This window comes from Manis javanica, chromosome 3 (genome assembly GCF_040802235.1).
Source record: "Manis javanica isolate MJ-LG chromosome 3, MJ_LKY, whole genome shotgun sequence".
NCBI classification, from domain to species: domain Eukaryota; kingdom Metazoa; phylum Chordata; class Mammalia; order Pholidota; family Manidae; genus Manis; species Manis javanica.
Genome location: NC_133158.1, coordinates 170,290,232 through 170,307,258, shown reverse-complemented (window position 1 = coordinate 170,307,258; position 17,027 = coordinate 170,290,232). Strand labels below are relative to the sequence as shown.

The following is a 17,027-nucleotide window of genomic DNA, read 5'->3' as shown; positions in this document are numbered from 1 at the left end:
TGCCTGTCAAAATGGGAAAACAGTAAAATTCAGTATGCGAAAAGTATATAATAGATGAAAATTTTAAACAAGAGTACACTTTGTGTATTTGAAACCATCATAAGATTATATATCAATGACACTTTAATAATTTTTTTAATTGTCAATTACTTCCAAAAAGGAGTTTTTACTATTTTATAAATACGCTAAAAAAAAAGAAAAGTTTAATGAGCAAATATTTCTCATGCTTTTTGGAATGACCCAGATCACAGAAAACATTTAAATCTTCTTAACTTGTATTACACAGCTCATGTAACCCAGTTACTAAAACCTAAGCTGGTGCCTTAAACACACACACACACACACACACACACCTCACACACACATGCACTCCAATCTTACAGATCACTCTTAATCATAAATAGAGATAACAACAATCTGAAACAAAGTTCTATCAGGATCAAATGAGGGTTATTCAAAGAATGCAAAGATAGATTGCTATTAGTGTCAATTAATCTAGATCATAGGATCTAGCAAAAGTAGTTGACCATCTATAGATTATGGAAAAATTATTTGATAGTAATTAATATCTAATCCTTAAAAAAAATGTTAGTATTAAAGACTATTTTCTTAACCTAAGACTAATAGCTGTTACTATGTATACTCATTCCCATTCAAACCAGGGTCAAAACAAGGATGCCCACCACCATCAGTGTTAGATAACCTTATTCTAGATGTTTAAATCAATGCAATAAGATGTAAATAAAAGTAAGAATAACAAACTTATGGAAGATTAATACAAAATTATTACTTGTAGAAATATCATTTTCCTGAAAAATCCTAAGCCATTATAATAAGAGACATTAGTATACAGTTACAAAGTCAACATATGAAAAAATTAATAGCTATATTAATTTTTTTATATGAAGATCAAGAACGGACAGTTAACTAACTTCCAATGACAGAAATCAGAATGGTTCCGCTGAGGGGGAGTATTGCCTGAAAAGGAGTATAAAGAAAGTTTCTGAGGTATGGAGATGTTCTGTATGTGTTTGGAGTGTTGACAAATGGATGTATACTGCACACTTAATACATATGAATTTTGGTGTCTGTAAATTAGAATCACACGATATATAGACTTTTCAGGCTGGCTTCTTTTAACTTAGCAATATGCTTTTAAGACTTCTCCCTGTCTATTTTGTGGCTTGATAACTCATTTCTTTTTGTCACTGAATATAATATTCTATGTATGGATGTACAGTAGTTTCTGTATTCATTCTGGAATCTTGTTGCTTCCAGTTTGGGGCAATTAAGAGTAAAGGTGCTATAAGCATGTATGTGCAGGTTTCTATGTGGACATAGTTTTCAAGTCATTTGGATAAATAGCTAGATGCATGATTGTGAGATTCATATAATAAGGCTGTTCAGCTTTGTAAGAAACTGCCTGTTTTCCAGAGTGGCTACACCATTTTGTGTTCTCTTAAGCAGTGAATGAGAGTCCTCTTCCTTCACATCCTCACCAGAATTTGGTATTGTTAGTTTTTTGGACTTAAGCTATTCTGACAGGTGTGCGGTGTATCTTGTTTCAGTTCCCAGTTCCCTAATGACACATGATGTTGACCATCCTTTTGTATGCTTGTTCGCCATCTGTATACCTTCATTGATGTTCAGATCTTATGCTCATTTGTAAATAGGTTGTTTGTTTTCTTATTATTGGGTTTTAAGAGTTACTTGTATATTTTAGATACAAGTCCTTTTCAGAAGAGTTACTTGTATATTTTAGATATACAAGTCAAAGGACTGATATTGTGTATTTTAGAAATACAAGTCCTTTGCAGATATTTTCTCCTATTTTGTAACTTTCCATTCTCTTCACAGTGTCTTTCTCAGTGTCTTTCTTTTTAACTTTAATGAAGTCCAATTTATCTTTTGTCTATTATGGATTGTGCTTTTTGTGTTGTGTCTAAAACTCATCACCAACCCCAAAATCACCTAGATTTTCTCCTATGTTATTTTTCACAAGTATAGTTTTGTGTTTTGCATTTAGGTCTATGACCCTTTTGAGTTAATTTTTGTGAAAGATGTAAAATCTGTGTCTAGATTTTTTTTTTTTTTTGGTATGTGGCTATCCAGTTGTTCTAGCACCTTTTGTTGAATTAAAAACAGTCCTTTTTCCCTGAATTGCCTTTGTTCTTTTGTTAAAGATCTGCTGACTGTCTTTGTGGGGCTGATTTTTGGACTCTTCTGTTCCATTGATCAGTTTGTCTATTCTTTCACCAATACCATACTGTCTTGATTACTACAGGTTTACACTAAGTCTTTTAAGTAAGCAGTGTCAGTCCTTTGACTTGTTCTTCAGTATTGTGTTGGCTATTGGGCTTTTTCCTTTCTACATAAACTTTAGAGTCATTTTGTCAATATCCACAAAATAACTTGCTCTAGGATTTTGATTGGAATTGTGTTGAATCTATTGATCAAGTTGGGAAGAACTGACATCTTAACAATATTGAGTCTTCCAATCCAAGGATATGGCGTATCTCTGCACTTATTTAGATTTTCTTGGATTTCTTTCATCAGTTTTATAGTTTTCCTTCCATATAGACCTTGTACATGTTTTGTTAGATTTATATTTAAGTATTTCTTTTGGGGATCTGGGGTGCTAATATAAATGGTATTGTGTTTTTAATTTCAAATTCCAATTCATTGCTCTTATATAGGAAACAATTGACTTTTATATATTAACCTTGCTAATTAGTTACAGGATTTTTTCTTGTCATTTTTCTGTGTCTGAATTTTTTTTTTTTTTTGTATGTGACTATCCAGTTGTTCTAGCACCATTTGTTGAATTAAAAACAGTCCTTTTTCCCTGAATTGCCTTTGTTCTTTTGTTAAAGATCTGTTGACTGTCTTTGTGAGGCTGATTTTCAATTATTTGGGGTTTTCTACATTGACAAGGATGTCATCTGCAAACAGTTTTATTTCTTCCTTCCCAATTTGTATTCCTTTTATGGCCTTTTTAGTTAAGATTTCCTGTTTGGTGTTAAATAAAAGTGGTAAGGGAATATCCTTGCCTGCATCCCAATCTGCATGAAAATTTCACTTCAATAAAATATGTTAATAATAAAATAGTTCACGGTATATCAGCAGTGAACATATAGAATATATAATGTAAGAAAAACCATTTCCTAATTGAAACACCACAAAAAAGGCTAAATTTAACCAAATGGCCAAGACATAAAGAAAACTACAAAACTTCACTAAGCATGAAAGAGGACTCAAATGACTAGAGGTATCAGTCTATCACAAGGGAAGATTTAGTATTGCAAAGATTTCCCAAATAAGCTTATAAGTCTTCATAAAATCCAAACCAAATTTCTAATAATGGAATTTTTGATTATACAAACTTTGATTATAGAAAATAGTCTGAAGTTTATCTGGAAGTATAAACTGGCAAGAATGGTAAGGACATTTCTGAAAAATAAGAATAATTGAGGAGGGATTTTCTCTGCCAAATATCAAAACATATCATAAAGTAATACGAGTTAAAATACTGTATTGCAGATACAAAAAGTACAGAAATTAGGGAAATAGATGAGATAGCCCAAAAACACTCTGCTGTGTTTAATAATTTAAAACACAATAAAGGTAGCAATCCAAAAACTGGGGAAAGGATAATTCAAAATTGATATTGAGGGAATTAATTATTTGGAAAAATTAAGTTAAAGCTTCACCACACACATTATATGAAAGTAAATTACAAATGGATTCAACTGTTTGTCTAAGGAAATAGTCCTGAGATCTGCAGCATAGGAGGTTCGGTGCAAGTCAGTGAGGGTGGTCAGACAGAGCAGAGGGGCAGGTGGGCTGTCGTGTGGTTAACACAGCTCAGCCCATTCAGAGCCATGGCACTGGGACGGCCCTTCAGAGTTATCCCAAATTGAGACAAGGGCCTTTGTATCATGACATTAACCAGGCATTGTATTTGGGATTCTCACTGGAGGGGCATGATCTTGAGTGAGGCAACCCCCAATGGCTGAGGAAGATTCCAGGAGAGGGATTCAGCTCTGAGCCACCAGCAGCCAACGTTCCCAGCAGCGGGGAGATGAGGGATTCCGTCTTGAAGACAGGATCTCAGTGGCACACAACATCCACTACACAGTTCAATGTAAAGGATGGTTTATAAAACAAATAGAGGTGAATATCGATAAATATTCCCCAAACTGGGATTGAGGAAGACTTTTTTGTTTTTGTGATTTTCTAAATCAGATAAAAAGGGTTGTTAAAAAAACAGCTATTGTGACAATTGGTTTTACTGAGGTAGGGAGGGTAGGTAGAAAGAGAAAACAACTGAGGCCACACCATCACCATGATCCAAGCATGACTCCCTTGCCTGAAGGGCTGGACACCTGGAAGAATGACTTTTCCTTCCACTGCTGCTTTTCTCAAAGCCCTGAAAAAGTAGAGCGCATCAGCCTTGATCTGCAGCGTGAGCTGTTTGCTCCAAGGAGACCCTCAGGGTTAATTCACATCTGGTCTGGGAGGGAGGGGCTGATCTTCAGTCACCCAGGGGAGACTTTTTATTTCAAATTCAACATGCTTATGAAAGCATGGTCTCCAGGTAATATTCCCCCACCATCCCCTACCTCTCCTTGCAGATGCACATCCCTGGGTGGTCTCACCCCACCTTTGCCTGTTGTGGAAAGTCAAGGCCATAGGTGCTGCTGAACATCCAGCACGGTGAGCTTTTTTCAGACGTGCTCTCTCAGTATAGCACATTCTCACTCGTTACTTCATTCTGAACCCTTGGAAAGGCTGATGGGTGGTCAGACTATGGTGCTCTAGGAAGAAGATCCCCAGGATTAGTAATAGGTATGATAACAATGACCACAATGACTGTACCAGACACCATGAGCTACACTTTTCATTTATCACCAAATCTTCGTGTATCTCTATTTTGCAGACAAGGGAAGTGAAACTGAAATGGCCGAGCTACCCAGAATCACACAGCTGCCAGCATCTCCAGAGCCACCTAGATGTGCATTAAGATCTGTCTAATTCCAGAGACCTCACTCTTTCTACCACTTCCAGTTCCTCTCGGGCTCCGTTCAGTAAGATAAGGCTATGGAGACCACAGGCCGAAGACCTAATGTGCAGCTATTTTTAGGTCAATGATTCTCAATCTTGGCTTCCCATTAGATTCATCTGGGGAGTTTTAAAAAACCTATTTGGTTCTAGTGAGAAGCCAAACTTGAGAACTACTTGTTAGATGCACACAAAAAATACCCTAGAATACAAAGTTGGTGTCATCTTAAAAGCTAATGTTACATCCGTCCTAAACTTTGAGACTGTGTCTTGGATGATCCTATGTCTTCTTTGGTGATTTTATTTACAGTTTTTTTTTCATATTAACCTAACAGAAGTGGTAGTTAAACAAACAAGAAAGAAGCTAAACATGAAAAAGTGGTAACTAAAAAAATACCGCAGCTTCTTTCAGCTTAGGAATGTTAGGTGCTGCCATGCATCCTCCGGTGTGGTGGAGAACCCTAGTTCAGCCCTGCCACTTTATGCCTACAGGATCTTAATCCTGACATTTCTCCTTAAACTGAAGGAAGCTAAGTAGATTTTTGAGCAGCAGAATGATATACTGAGGGTTGGGGGGACCTTTTTCTTGAATACTGTCAAACTGGAGACAAAGACGCTGCTCTAGGAATACCAGGGTATTAATCTGCCTTCACCTACTCGCCCTGACCCCCATGAAGTTGAAGATATGGGGAGCATTCTGATGCTGCTTTGGGCTTGAGAATGAGGCAACCCTGTTCTTTGGAAGGATTCCTTAAATGGAAGTATATCCATTATTAGTCTTAGTTCTTGCAAAATGCAGATGTAAGACCCAAGCCTACCCAAGTAGAGACATAACAAGCATCTGATGTGGCTTAGATGGTGTCATCAAGATCCTATCCACTAGGGGACTATAGGCCAGGGGCCCTGCCAGGACCACTGTGTCTGCTTCTGCCTTGTGCAGTCTTCTCACCTCTGACTCAGTAAATCAGGACCTTAACTTTAGTAGGTGTATGGGGTCTGCTGCAACTCGATTGCCCTCGTGCTTCTAGACTGACAGAAGAGTACCAGGTGTGAGACTAGAACTGGGAGAAAAGTGGGAAGAAACAATCACTTCTACATGGAGGAGGCAGCTTAGGAGCCAGCCCAGAACCTTGTTGTCTGCTCCAATCGCCATGTTCAGCTTCTCCCTTTCAGGAAAAGAACAGTGTTGTGTCTTGCTACTATCCGAATTATTCATACAGTCCATTTCCCAGACTTGCCTTCACAGGTACCAGGCAGGCATGCGCTGTCTCCCAGATTTTGTTCCTTGGCATTCAGGAGAAGCAGCACTGACTAGCCTGTGTGCTTTAAAGTTGCTTAGCAGCGCGACCACAGGAGGCAGGTGCACAGCTGCGACTTTCACAGGTGGCTCTTGCTTCTCTCAGTTGCATTTGTTTCCACGCTGTTACAGCTCATTTTAGTCTTCTTAGTCCCCTGTAAAGTCTGGGTCTCAGTTCTTATGTTACAAGACTTGTGTTTGTGCGTATTGTGCTGTAAGCCACCTTGAACCCTTTTTGAAAGCATGAAAAGCATGCATCATAAACAGATGACATCATTTCACACAGCCGTGTCTACGGTAGGAGCAGACATACACCATATCAGTTGTGCACCAGTGAGGTTCTGAGCTGGGGATGCATCTGGAGATTCAGACTCATGTGGAGCCACCCAAGAAATCAGGTCAGGCATCTGACAGGCTCCTGCCATGCTAGAGGGGCCCAGAAGTATGAGCTGACACCTAGAGCATCCCATTGCTCAGCCCCATCTCCAGGGGAGCTTTGCCAGGAAGCTTGTTTACTACAATGAGTTGTACAAAATGGATATATTAGGGTTTTAATATTGGATTCTAGCAGCACATTTGACAGGGCTTTGGAGTCAGACAGACTTGGGTCTGAACTCAGGCAGGGGAGACACAAGGTCCATGGCAAGAGGGAGGGTCCACAGCACAGCACAGTGCTTTCCCTGCCACACCTACGTGGAGCACCCCTCGCTAGAGCCCTACAACCCCCACCCCTCGGAGCCTGGCAAGACCAGCTCAGATCTTACTTTAAATGTCATAAATCCTTTTCTTACACAGATATAAATTTCTAATTTGTCTTTTTCCTTTCCACATTCCTTTGGCATATGTGCTAAGCACAAGTTTTTTTAGAAAAACTAGCTATCGTTCAGTTCTGAGTTTCTTACTTTAAATTAGTCAACACTTCACACTCTTATGCATCATTCATTATGTAAACCATAAGATCTTTTTTGAGCTCATGGAAGGATGGCCAAGTATGAAGATACAATTTTGTGGGCTTACCAGTTAACATCTGCAAGAATTCCATAGTTAGACCGGTTTCCATCCAGGTGATTTCCAGTGTACAGATATTCAGCTGGAAGTATGGCAGTTGAGTTTTTCTTTACCTCCTCAAGTTTAAATTAGGACTTTGTTTAAGCACACATCCTCACCTACATTTATGCTGTTAGAAAAACTTCTCTTCATTTGAAACAAGGACATGTCGTACAGTCACTGTCAGCCAGACCGTGCTCATGACACAGTCATCTTGTCCATGAACAGGTGAATGTCGGCTGTCGTTGCTCATCTCATCATCTCTCCATTTGAGGCAAATGCATATTTCACTGCCATTTAAAGTCTTCATAAAGATTCCTGTGACTCAGCATTGAAACAAAAAGCTGTTTTGTGTGCAGGGAGCATCAAAGCAGAGCAGCGCGGCAGAAATTTTCTATTTGTGGGACAGATGTTCATCACTGTAAGAATGGTCTCCGTTCCATATTCCAAAACAACAACCAGGTTCCGGATGAGGCCAGAGGAAAGAAGACACTAACAAAGCAGTTGAAATTGAGTTGTATTTTGTTGCTGAGATGTTTACAAAAGGATTGGCAATTACAGAACCCATGATGTTAGTGGAGGGATATATGACTGAAGCGTCTAGATGGGTCTAAAGGAGCTCTTTCAATAAGCGTAGAATAAAGATTGTAAATGTAAGAAAGCATTATGTCACAGTTTGTCAGGACTTTTTCTTTCTAAGTAGTATGTAAAACAATAGCATGTTGCTTCTTGCATTTGATGAAATATGGTACTAAAAACAGAAGAGCTAGAATTGCTTTAAATTACTATTCTTCAGATAACCACTCTATTGCCTGGCTGTTAAGCATGAGAAAACTCATAAAATTCACTCCCTGAGTCACATGTCTGGCCACAGTTGATGCGACCTCAGATGATTTCGACAAGAACAACAAAGACTTCAAGAAATCCTAGAAAGAGGAAGCTGTAAAGGAGTCTTGGGGATGCTACGGTCTTACAGATGGAGATGCTGAAGCCCAGAATCAAAAGCCTCCATTCACTCACTGGACACATTTATTTAATCAAATGGACCACGAGAATGCAAAGCATGGATGTGCTTTTCCCAGCGTTCCAGGTGGACACTTGGGGCTTAGAGGTGAGTAAAGGGGAAGGAGAGGGAAAGAAGGAGAGGAGAAGCAGGAAGCAGTTTTCAGATAAGGCGGCTGTTCATTCAGCCCTTGTTCAGCCCTCAACAGGGCTTTTTCTTTAAGCCTCTGCTCCAGAACACCGTCACAATTCCCTCTGAGCTTTCCCTCCTCTCTCCACACCCATCTTCTTCCTTTGCTTTTGTCCCCTCCTCCCCTCCGTCCTAAACTTTAAGTTGGCAGATTAGTTGGGGTAGGAAAGGGAATGGAACACATAGGGAGAAAGCAGTGCAAATAGCAGGCCTTGAAAAAACACTTTAAAAACTTCATTGCATCCTTCTCTATCTCAAATCCTACCATAATCTAGATCAGAAATTGGCCAACTACATACAGCCTGATGCCTCTTTTGTAAATAAGGTTTTGTTGAATCCCAGCCACACCCATCCATTTACATCGGGTCTGTGTGTGCTCTCACACTGCAATGGCAGAACTGAGTAATTGAGACAGAGACCAAACCTACAAAGCCTAAAATATTTACTAGTCTGTTTTCACAGGAGTACTCGGCAGAATTAGAATTCTGCAGAATGTTAAATAGGTGTTGCTGTAAAGAAAAAGATGCTCCGTCAAATAATTTTGAAAACTGCATTTTAATCACAGGATTTCTTATAGAGTCTTTAACAAGCTAACATGCATTATGAATTTCTGAGAAGTAGCCAAAGAATGCAGCCTTCCTAAGTTTTACTTGGGGACCCTTTTCTTACAGAGCACTTAATAGGTATAGAGTTCCTGGCTGTTAAGCATGAGAAAACTCATAAAATTCACTCCCTGAGTCACATGTCTGGCCACAGCTGATGCAACCTCAGATGATTTTGACAAGAACAACAAAGATTTCAAGGAATCCTAGAAAGAAGAAACTGTAAAGAAGTCTTGGGGATGCTACGGTCTTACAGATGGAGATGCTGAAGCCCAGAATCAAAAGCCTCCATTCACTCACTGGACACATTTATTTAATCAAATGGACCACGACAATGCAAAGCATGGATGCGCTTTTCCCAGCGTTCCAGGTGGACACTTGGGGCTTAGAGGTGAGTAAAGGGGAAGCAGAGGGAAAGAAGGAGAGGAGAAGTTTCCTCCACACTTTGGGAAATGGCTCTTTAATAATATCCAAGACATATTAATGAGAAAAGCAAGGTGTGTCTAATACACATTGATCTGTATAAAGAGTGGAAGGGGAAAAATGCAGTTAAGTATTTTGAATGTTTCAATTATCTCTTGAAAGGTCCATAACTAGTAACTCTGCTAACTTGCAGGTCTTTTGAAACTGGGAGGATGACTTTTCACTGTATTTATTTTCTGCATTTTGACTTATCAATCATGCCAATATACTTTATTACCTCATCAATCAATGAATCCATCCATCAATCAACATAATTAAATTTTAAAACAATATGGTAAAATGGTATACCACTTCAATAAACAGTTTGGCAGTTTTTCTTAAATTCAATTGTTTTTGCTGGAATAGAGTTGATATACAACATTGATTTCAGATGTACAATATAATGACTAGTAATTATATATACAGCACTAAATGCTTACTATGGTAAGTGTAGTTACCTCTTTTACCATATCAAGATATCAAAATTGTATTGCTTATATTCTCTATGTTGTATTTCCATTCCTATGACTAGTGTATTTGAAGTTTCTACCTCTTTATCCACTTCACTTATTTTATCCAACTCCCAACCCCCTCCCCATGGTAACCAACAGTCTGTGATCACTATTTATGGGTCTATTTCTTACCAAAACTGCTCCACCTGGTAGATTGTCCCTGTTCACCATGAATGAGGCTAGGTAACCCTTCCTCTCAGTAGCCATGCACTGGATCAAGCTATTCTTTATGCTGTCCCTGATGGTATTCCTTCTGTTTCTGGGACCTTACCAGTCCCAAGGGTAGCTCCAATGCCATTTGGGTTGTAACAGCTGGTGAAAACGTAAGCAACACATCTGACTTTGCTACAGCCCTGAAAGATTATTCCACACGGGTTGTCTCAGCTTACCGTCCAACTGGACACCAAAGTAAAAGGCAGTAAAGAAGCCATTTGACTCTTAGAACACATTTCCTGACTGAAATCATCATGAACAGAACAATAAATAAATAAAATAAGTCAATCCCTTAGCATTCCACCAGCCCTAATCTGACCTCAAGGCACTGCATTCTTTGTTCCCATTCCCACTTTATGGCCAAGTACCTTTTCATACTGGGTATAGCAATCAGTCTTATCTGGAGACCTTTGAAGATAAGTCTCCTTTTCTTATGACATAGTAAAAGACCCAGTGGTATTCTTTGCTTACAGATGTCCGTGTGAACTGGGACGGTAGCGAATGAATGAGATGTTCAGCCACGGCTGACTAGGATGTAACTCAGAACCTGCACAAAAAGCAAGACAGACCTGGGCTTGCCCCTCAGATCTGCTAGGTACCAGCTGTGAGATCTTGGGCAACTCTCTGCACGTTTCTTCATCTGTAAGGTAGCTACGACAATAATACCTACTTTGAAGGTTATTATGTGAGTTTAATGAGGTGACATAATAGTTCCATTTACTACTGCTGTGCCACAAACCACCCCAAAACTTAGTGACTTAAAACAATGATACTGTTTTGTTCACAAGCCTACATTCTGGAAAGGACCTAGTGGAGACAGCTCATCTCTGCTTCATTTGGCATCAGCTGAAGTCACCTGAAGTTTTGCTCCCTCACATGTCTGACAGTTGATTTGGGGGAGAGACCTCTACAGCAGGGGGCTTGAAGAGCTGGGGCTCCTTTGGCATCTCCATCTCTGTGCTTTGCTCAGCATGGCAGCTTCAGGGTAGCCAGTCTTACTACCTCACCTTTTATAAACTCAGAGTGGAACTTGGAACTTACAGTGTCACTTCTGCCATAGTCACAGATCTTCCCAGATGCAAGGGGCAGGAACACAGGCCCCATCTCTCAATGACTGTAACATCACGTTGTAGGAAGAAACTGTGGGGTGAGATATTTTCGTGCAGCCCTGTATGGGAAATATAATTTGGCATAGTAGTAAAGTACCTAAGAGTAACTAAAACATAGTAGGACCAAATAAATGACACCATTTTGACCATTAAGAGGCTCGCCACTGTTACTGCTCTCACCTGTATTATGAATAAGTGTTAGCATCATTGCTAGTAAACCTAACGCAACTGTCACTGCACATGTTCTAATGCTTGCCTTTCCCTCTGTGGGTGGGAGCTGCAGACACAAAACCACTTCCAGGAAATCATTCAATGGAAACCTTACTGTGGGCCCAAAACTTCAGCATATTTCACAGGAGTGAAGGTGATGTCATTGTGACCCAAGATGGCTGTGAATATATAAGTTGTAAATAATTTGAAACCCAGGGGCAGAGAGCAGACAGGTTTCTGTACGAAGATGCTTTTGTCGTGCACGTGCAGCCTTCTCTGCAGTGATGAGGTCCCATGGGGGCCCTTCTTTCCAGCTCTCCTCTTCTGCTCCCCCAGGGAAAGAGATGTGGAGAGAGTCCTTTAGTTCACGATGAGCCCGTCCCATATCACAATGCCTGGGCTTTCTGGACTTCTGTCCTTCTCAGTGGCCCACTGAAGACCAAAGGCAGAATTTGGACCTCATTAATTGAAAGGCATCCATTTGGTAAGAGCCTAGGAGAAAATAAAGCCATAAATCCAAAGTACAAAATCATGGAGTTAGTGTAGAATCTTTTCCTAATGGAAAAGGATCTCTATAGCCTCTCCTAATCCTCCACCGGCTTAAGACACTCTCAGGAAGTGCCTCTAGGTGGACGCTGACCCACTTGTCATGGGCTGGCTGCTGAGCTGTCGCGGCTTCTCTCTTGCACCCTTGTTTCTGAATCTACCCATCAGCTCCCCATCTACCTGGTACACACACAACACAGGAAATAATAAACACATCTTTTGAGGTTGTACTTTATGAATGCAAATTAATTTCACCAGGGGCAGACAGTTTAGATTCCATTTGTTCTTGGCTCACTTTAGATTAAAAAGGTGCAGAGGACAAGGGACCCAGCCAGGCCACAGGGCACTGTTGCCAGAAAAAGCAGCATGTGAAGGAGCCAAGCAGAGTGGGATGGAGCATTCCTGGAGGCCATCTGACTGTCTCTTTCAGACTTGTAAGTGCTGGGACCATTCTCCGTGCGGCCCCCGGCCCTGCCTGTTCTCCGTCACTAGCGTGTGGGTGAGGTTGTCTCTGATGGCCAGGCACTGATCCCCTGCCCTCCCTTAGGGCAGTACCTGTCGAACTTCAGTGAAATCAAAATCACCTGGAGGGTGGTTGGTTTTAACACACAGCCCATGTAGCCTGTTCCCTGCGGACCTGAAATGAGGACCTAAGAGCTGGTATTTCTAACAAGTTCCCAGCTGATAGCGATGCTACTGGTGGGCCATGGTTAGAGTAGCTCTTCTGGAAGGATCTGTGCCTCCATTATGGCATTTGGTATATTTTGCTTTTCATTCTTGTATAGGAAAGACTCAAATCGACACTGTCCAATAGAAATACAATATGGGCTGCATGTATCATTTAAAATTATATAGTAGATACATTGTGGGGAAAATTGAAGTTCCTATGGGCAGGATCTCACCTGAGCCTAAAGCATTTGATGATGTAACTGGCCTACTGCTTCCACACCCACAGGCAATAAGCTATTATTGACTGAGTCACTGTATAAAGAGCTCTGCCCAGTGCTCTGGCAGGAGGTAGAGATGGTGGTGGATTGTAAACCTGCAGACTACCGGATGCAGACGTGATTCTAGTGCTTGACCCAGCGCCGGAAGAATAAAACTGGGTGTAAACCCTTTTACCCCAAGTTCCATTGTCATTTCTCGGTCTACCCGATCCATAGCGAACTTGCCCAGGACTGAAACCCTCAGGCAAGACACACATTAATGAAGAGCTGAAATTAATTTAATGACATTTATTTAAGCAAATACATGCAAAATATTATTTCAACATATCAGTACAAAAAATAACAGTGAGATATTCTACACTTTTTTCATAATAAGTCTTTAAAATTAGGTATGTATTTTTCACTTACAGAACATCTCAGTTTGAACTGACCACATTTGGAGTTCTCAGTAAGCACATGTGGCTAGTAGCTACCATGCTGGGCAGTGCAGACCTAGGTAATGCTTGCTGCATACTAGACAGTGTTATAACCCCTTATATGCTAATGCATTTAGTCCTCTCAATAATCCTATGAGGTAGATAATATTATTAATCCCATGTTGCTGGTGAGGAAACTAAGGCAGAGAAAGCGTAAGTAACTTGCCCACAGTCACTGACCTAGAAAGTGGGAAGAAGTGGTTTGAACCTTGGCAGTCTGGCTTCAGCCACATTACCACTGGGCCCTCCTGCACAGCCACAGCTCCCTGGATGGCACGGAGGAAACACTGTCTCTCTGTGTGTTCCCATACTATAAACAATTCTTAGCTCAGGCAGGATATCCAGTAATGAATGCTGAATTAATTAAATGAGAGAAGAAGGTGCGGTGGTGATAAAGGATTTGTCAAGCATTCAGCTGACAGGATTAGGTGCCTCCATCACTGTATGTGACTGGGTGAGAGGGAATATTTAAAATTAAATTTGAAAATGTCTACTCTCAAATGTCTATTCTTCCAGACTAATGGAAAGACATGAGAAATACACAATGACAAAAATAGAGGCTTACATACTATTGTTTAGAGTGGCATTCTTGATTAGGGTGACTGGAACCAGGAAGGGGTGCCCCAAAAGAGGCTACCCAGATGTGGTGAATCTTTAAAAGGATGTTACAGAGATAGAAGGAATATACAGGTAAGACAGGCAATATGGGAAATAATGGGTAAGACATGGGGAAGTATGACAAGAAGGGAGAATGATCATCAGCATTAACTGGACACTATGTTGCAGATCTGGTTCCCAGGAGGCAGACTATGAGCTGTAATTTCACATAAGAGGAAGTATCTTGGACGTGTTCCCAGAATCAACATCTTTAGGAAAGTAAGGGAAGCAGGACTGAGCAGGGGGCAAAGTTGAGCTGCAATGCAGTCCTACAAGGCCTCAGCCAACCCTGTGGGGAGCTCTGGAGCTGGGATGGCCCTCAGGATAGCCCTTAAACACTGAGTCAAAGAGATCATTCCTTTCAACCACACATTAGCTGGTCATTGAATGCAGGTTTGGAGAAAGTGAAGGTTCCTATGGCCAGGATTCTCACCTGGCCCTGGTCAGCTTGCTCACTACACACATGTGGGCAATACGTTTTATTGACTGTACAAAGCGCTTCACCCAGTGCTCTGAGTTTCTGCATGGCTACAGGGCTGCAGAGCTGCAGGAGAGCAGAGACTGGAGTGGTGGCAGCGCCGAGGACAGAGACTGAGACGGCTGCGGTGGCCGAGAGGCCCAGAGACAAAGACCAGCTTGCTGCACGCAGACTCAGTCTGAGTGGGCGGGATTCTAGTGACTGACTTGCCACCGTGGGAGTAAAGTGTTCTCTTCCTAGATCTGTAGGATTCAAATGCTGTGTGTTCTGGATTCTGAAAGAAACTTGGACCACATTTGGGGGTGAGGGGCAGCAGGTACATGACGTATGTGCCTTGGGTACCTGAGTTGTTAGGAGCTGTGGCTAGAATAGGGAGAGAGCAGCTACACAAATCTCAGTGGCATGGAACCACCTCCCCTCTTCCCCTGCCTAGGAGGTGGGGGCAGCTTCTACCACTAAGGAGGGCACTACAGAAGAAACATTCTCAAGCTGGGCTGTGGGGGTGGTCCCCACACTACCTCAGGCTTAGCCTGAAGATTAGAGCCTTTTAGGGATATGCTTCAGTTTTGATCCTGATCTTATTTTCTTGGATTCGCACCAGAGGCAGAGTTTAGCTGTGTGCCTGAAGTGGAGCTGGACCAGAGCAAGACAACCCTCGACAGCCAGACTCTGCGTGGTCTTCTGCTTGTCATCTCTAAGGCCTGCTGAAGCTCGCAGTCCTTTGACTAGGTGGTGAGCTTGCTGGGAACAGAAGTAATCAAGCACTGCCACTAAAGGGATTTTGCCACTGACTTTGACCACAGCTAAAAATAGAAAAAGTAGAGTAGAGGAAAACACAAATATACTTATAAGTGCATCTTGGCTCCCTCTTGAATGTGTGACTTCGAATAAATCCTTTAACCTCTCTGAACCTCAGTTTTAGGAAATGAGACTCCACTTCATAGTTTTTATGGGTATCAAATCAGTGTGTGAAGTAAAATACTTGCAAGTATAATAGATGCTTAATAAATGTGTGCTTTCATTCTGAACATTAGCACACTCTAAAGTATAAAGTGTACTAAAGTATTTCCCACACATGGATAGATTCTGAAAAAATCCTTTTCAGAATTTGCCAGAAGTTTCTCTGTCAGTGTGCATTTTGGTACCCATGATAGGAGTGAGGTTAACAGCAGCCATCTTCGTGGCTGAGATCAGGATGCCAGTTTACCTGGGAAGCACAAAGCCACAGTAAGCTTAGCCCTCAATAAATGTTTGTTGAATGTGTGAATGAAGAAATGAACAAATGATGGAATGGTAGTAAGAGGACTTAGGCTTCTCCTCTTCCAGGAATCTTCCCTAGGTTTGTCTGGCTTTCGTGGGTTCCCTGGCAAACTGCTGCCCATAAAATCTGCTCTGTCCAGCATAGTCCTGAACCACAGACAGTCATCCGTCATCCCCCGTGTGTGTGCTTGTTTCCTCCAAGTCCACATTGAATTACTCTGACACCTAAATCCATAGATTTATACCCCAAAAGAGAATAATAAAGAGGTGGCAGGTGGAACCCTTTGTAATCATACAGGATGTATGTTAAGATTTGTTCTTTTGTACCTCGTAGGGTTTTGTGAAGACTGAGAAAGATGATATATAAAAATTACTTAATAGAGCACATAGTAGGTGCTCAATAAGTGGAAATTTTAAACTAGTGATAGTATCAGTATCCATATGAGGGAGGGGGGAGGACAGAGGAGGAAAGCTTTAATCCCCAAGCATGCACAGCCTGGAGGGCTGAGTTTCAGATTCAATTGTGAAATCTAGCTCATGCCTGCGACCTAAATTATACCGTGGAGTATGGGCATCCTGCCTTGAAATGGGAAATTAGGCAGATTCACAAGGATGCACAGCTGTACTGCCTGAGCCATTTTGTTCCAGGCAAACTGGAACAGGCGGTAAACCTTTGGCAGCTGAAGAGAGCAGTGCCAGAAAGCCCGCAGACAGCCCCAACGGGGGACCAGGTGAGGATGCCAAGCAGCCTTGCCCAGCACTCAGGGAGAAGCTGTGGGGGCTCAGGAGTGGGCCGGCGGTGCACCAGAGAGAGCAGACACCCTTCTTTGACATCAGACCCCTCACCTTGCCCACACCCCTGCTCCACACACTTTGTCACTGTCCCTGCTAGCCTCCTCACAGAAGAGCTTGCCGGGGAGGAGGGGCTGCCAAGAGGTGACACTTCAGGCTGGCAGCA

At 41.6% G+C, this 17,027-nt stretch overlaps 1 protein-coding gene across 18 annotated transcripts in view; it reads left to right on the top strand.

Moving 5' to 3' along the window:
- LOC118973262 (transmembrane protein 108-like) overlaps positions 1-17,027 on the top strand; it is a 362,127-nt gene that overhangs the window by 316,213 nt on the left and 28,887 nt on the right. For 3 of the 18 annotated variants that reach the window (XM_073232372.1, XM_073232370.1, XM_073232371.1), the window contains 2 exons: positions 7,634-8,516; positions 9,269-9,590. The exons of 14 other annotated variants lie outside the window; for them this stretch is intronic. In XM_073232372.1, the coding sequence (XP_073088473.1) occupies positions 9,521-9,590 (70 nt within the window). In that variant the 5' untranslated portion in view covers positions 7,634-8,516; positions 9,269-9,520. Of the gene's footprint in view, positions 1-7,633; positions 8,517-9,268; positions 9,591-12,551; positions 12,686-17,027 lie in introns of all 18 variants that reach the window. One more of the 18 variants, XM_073232373.1, reaches the window with a different exon arrangement.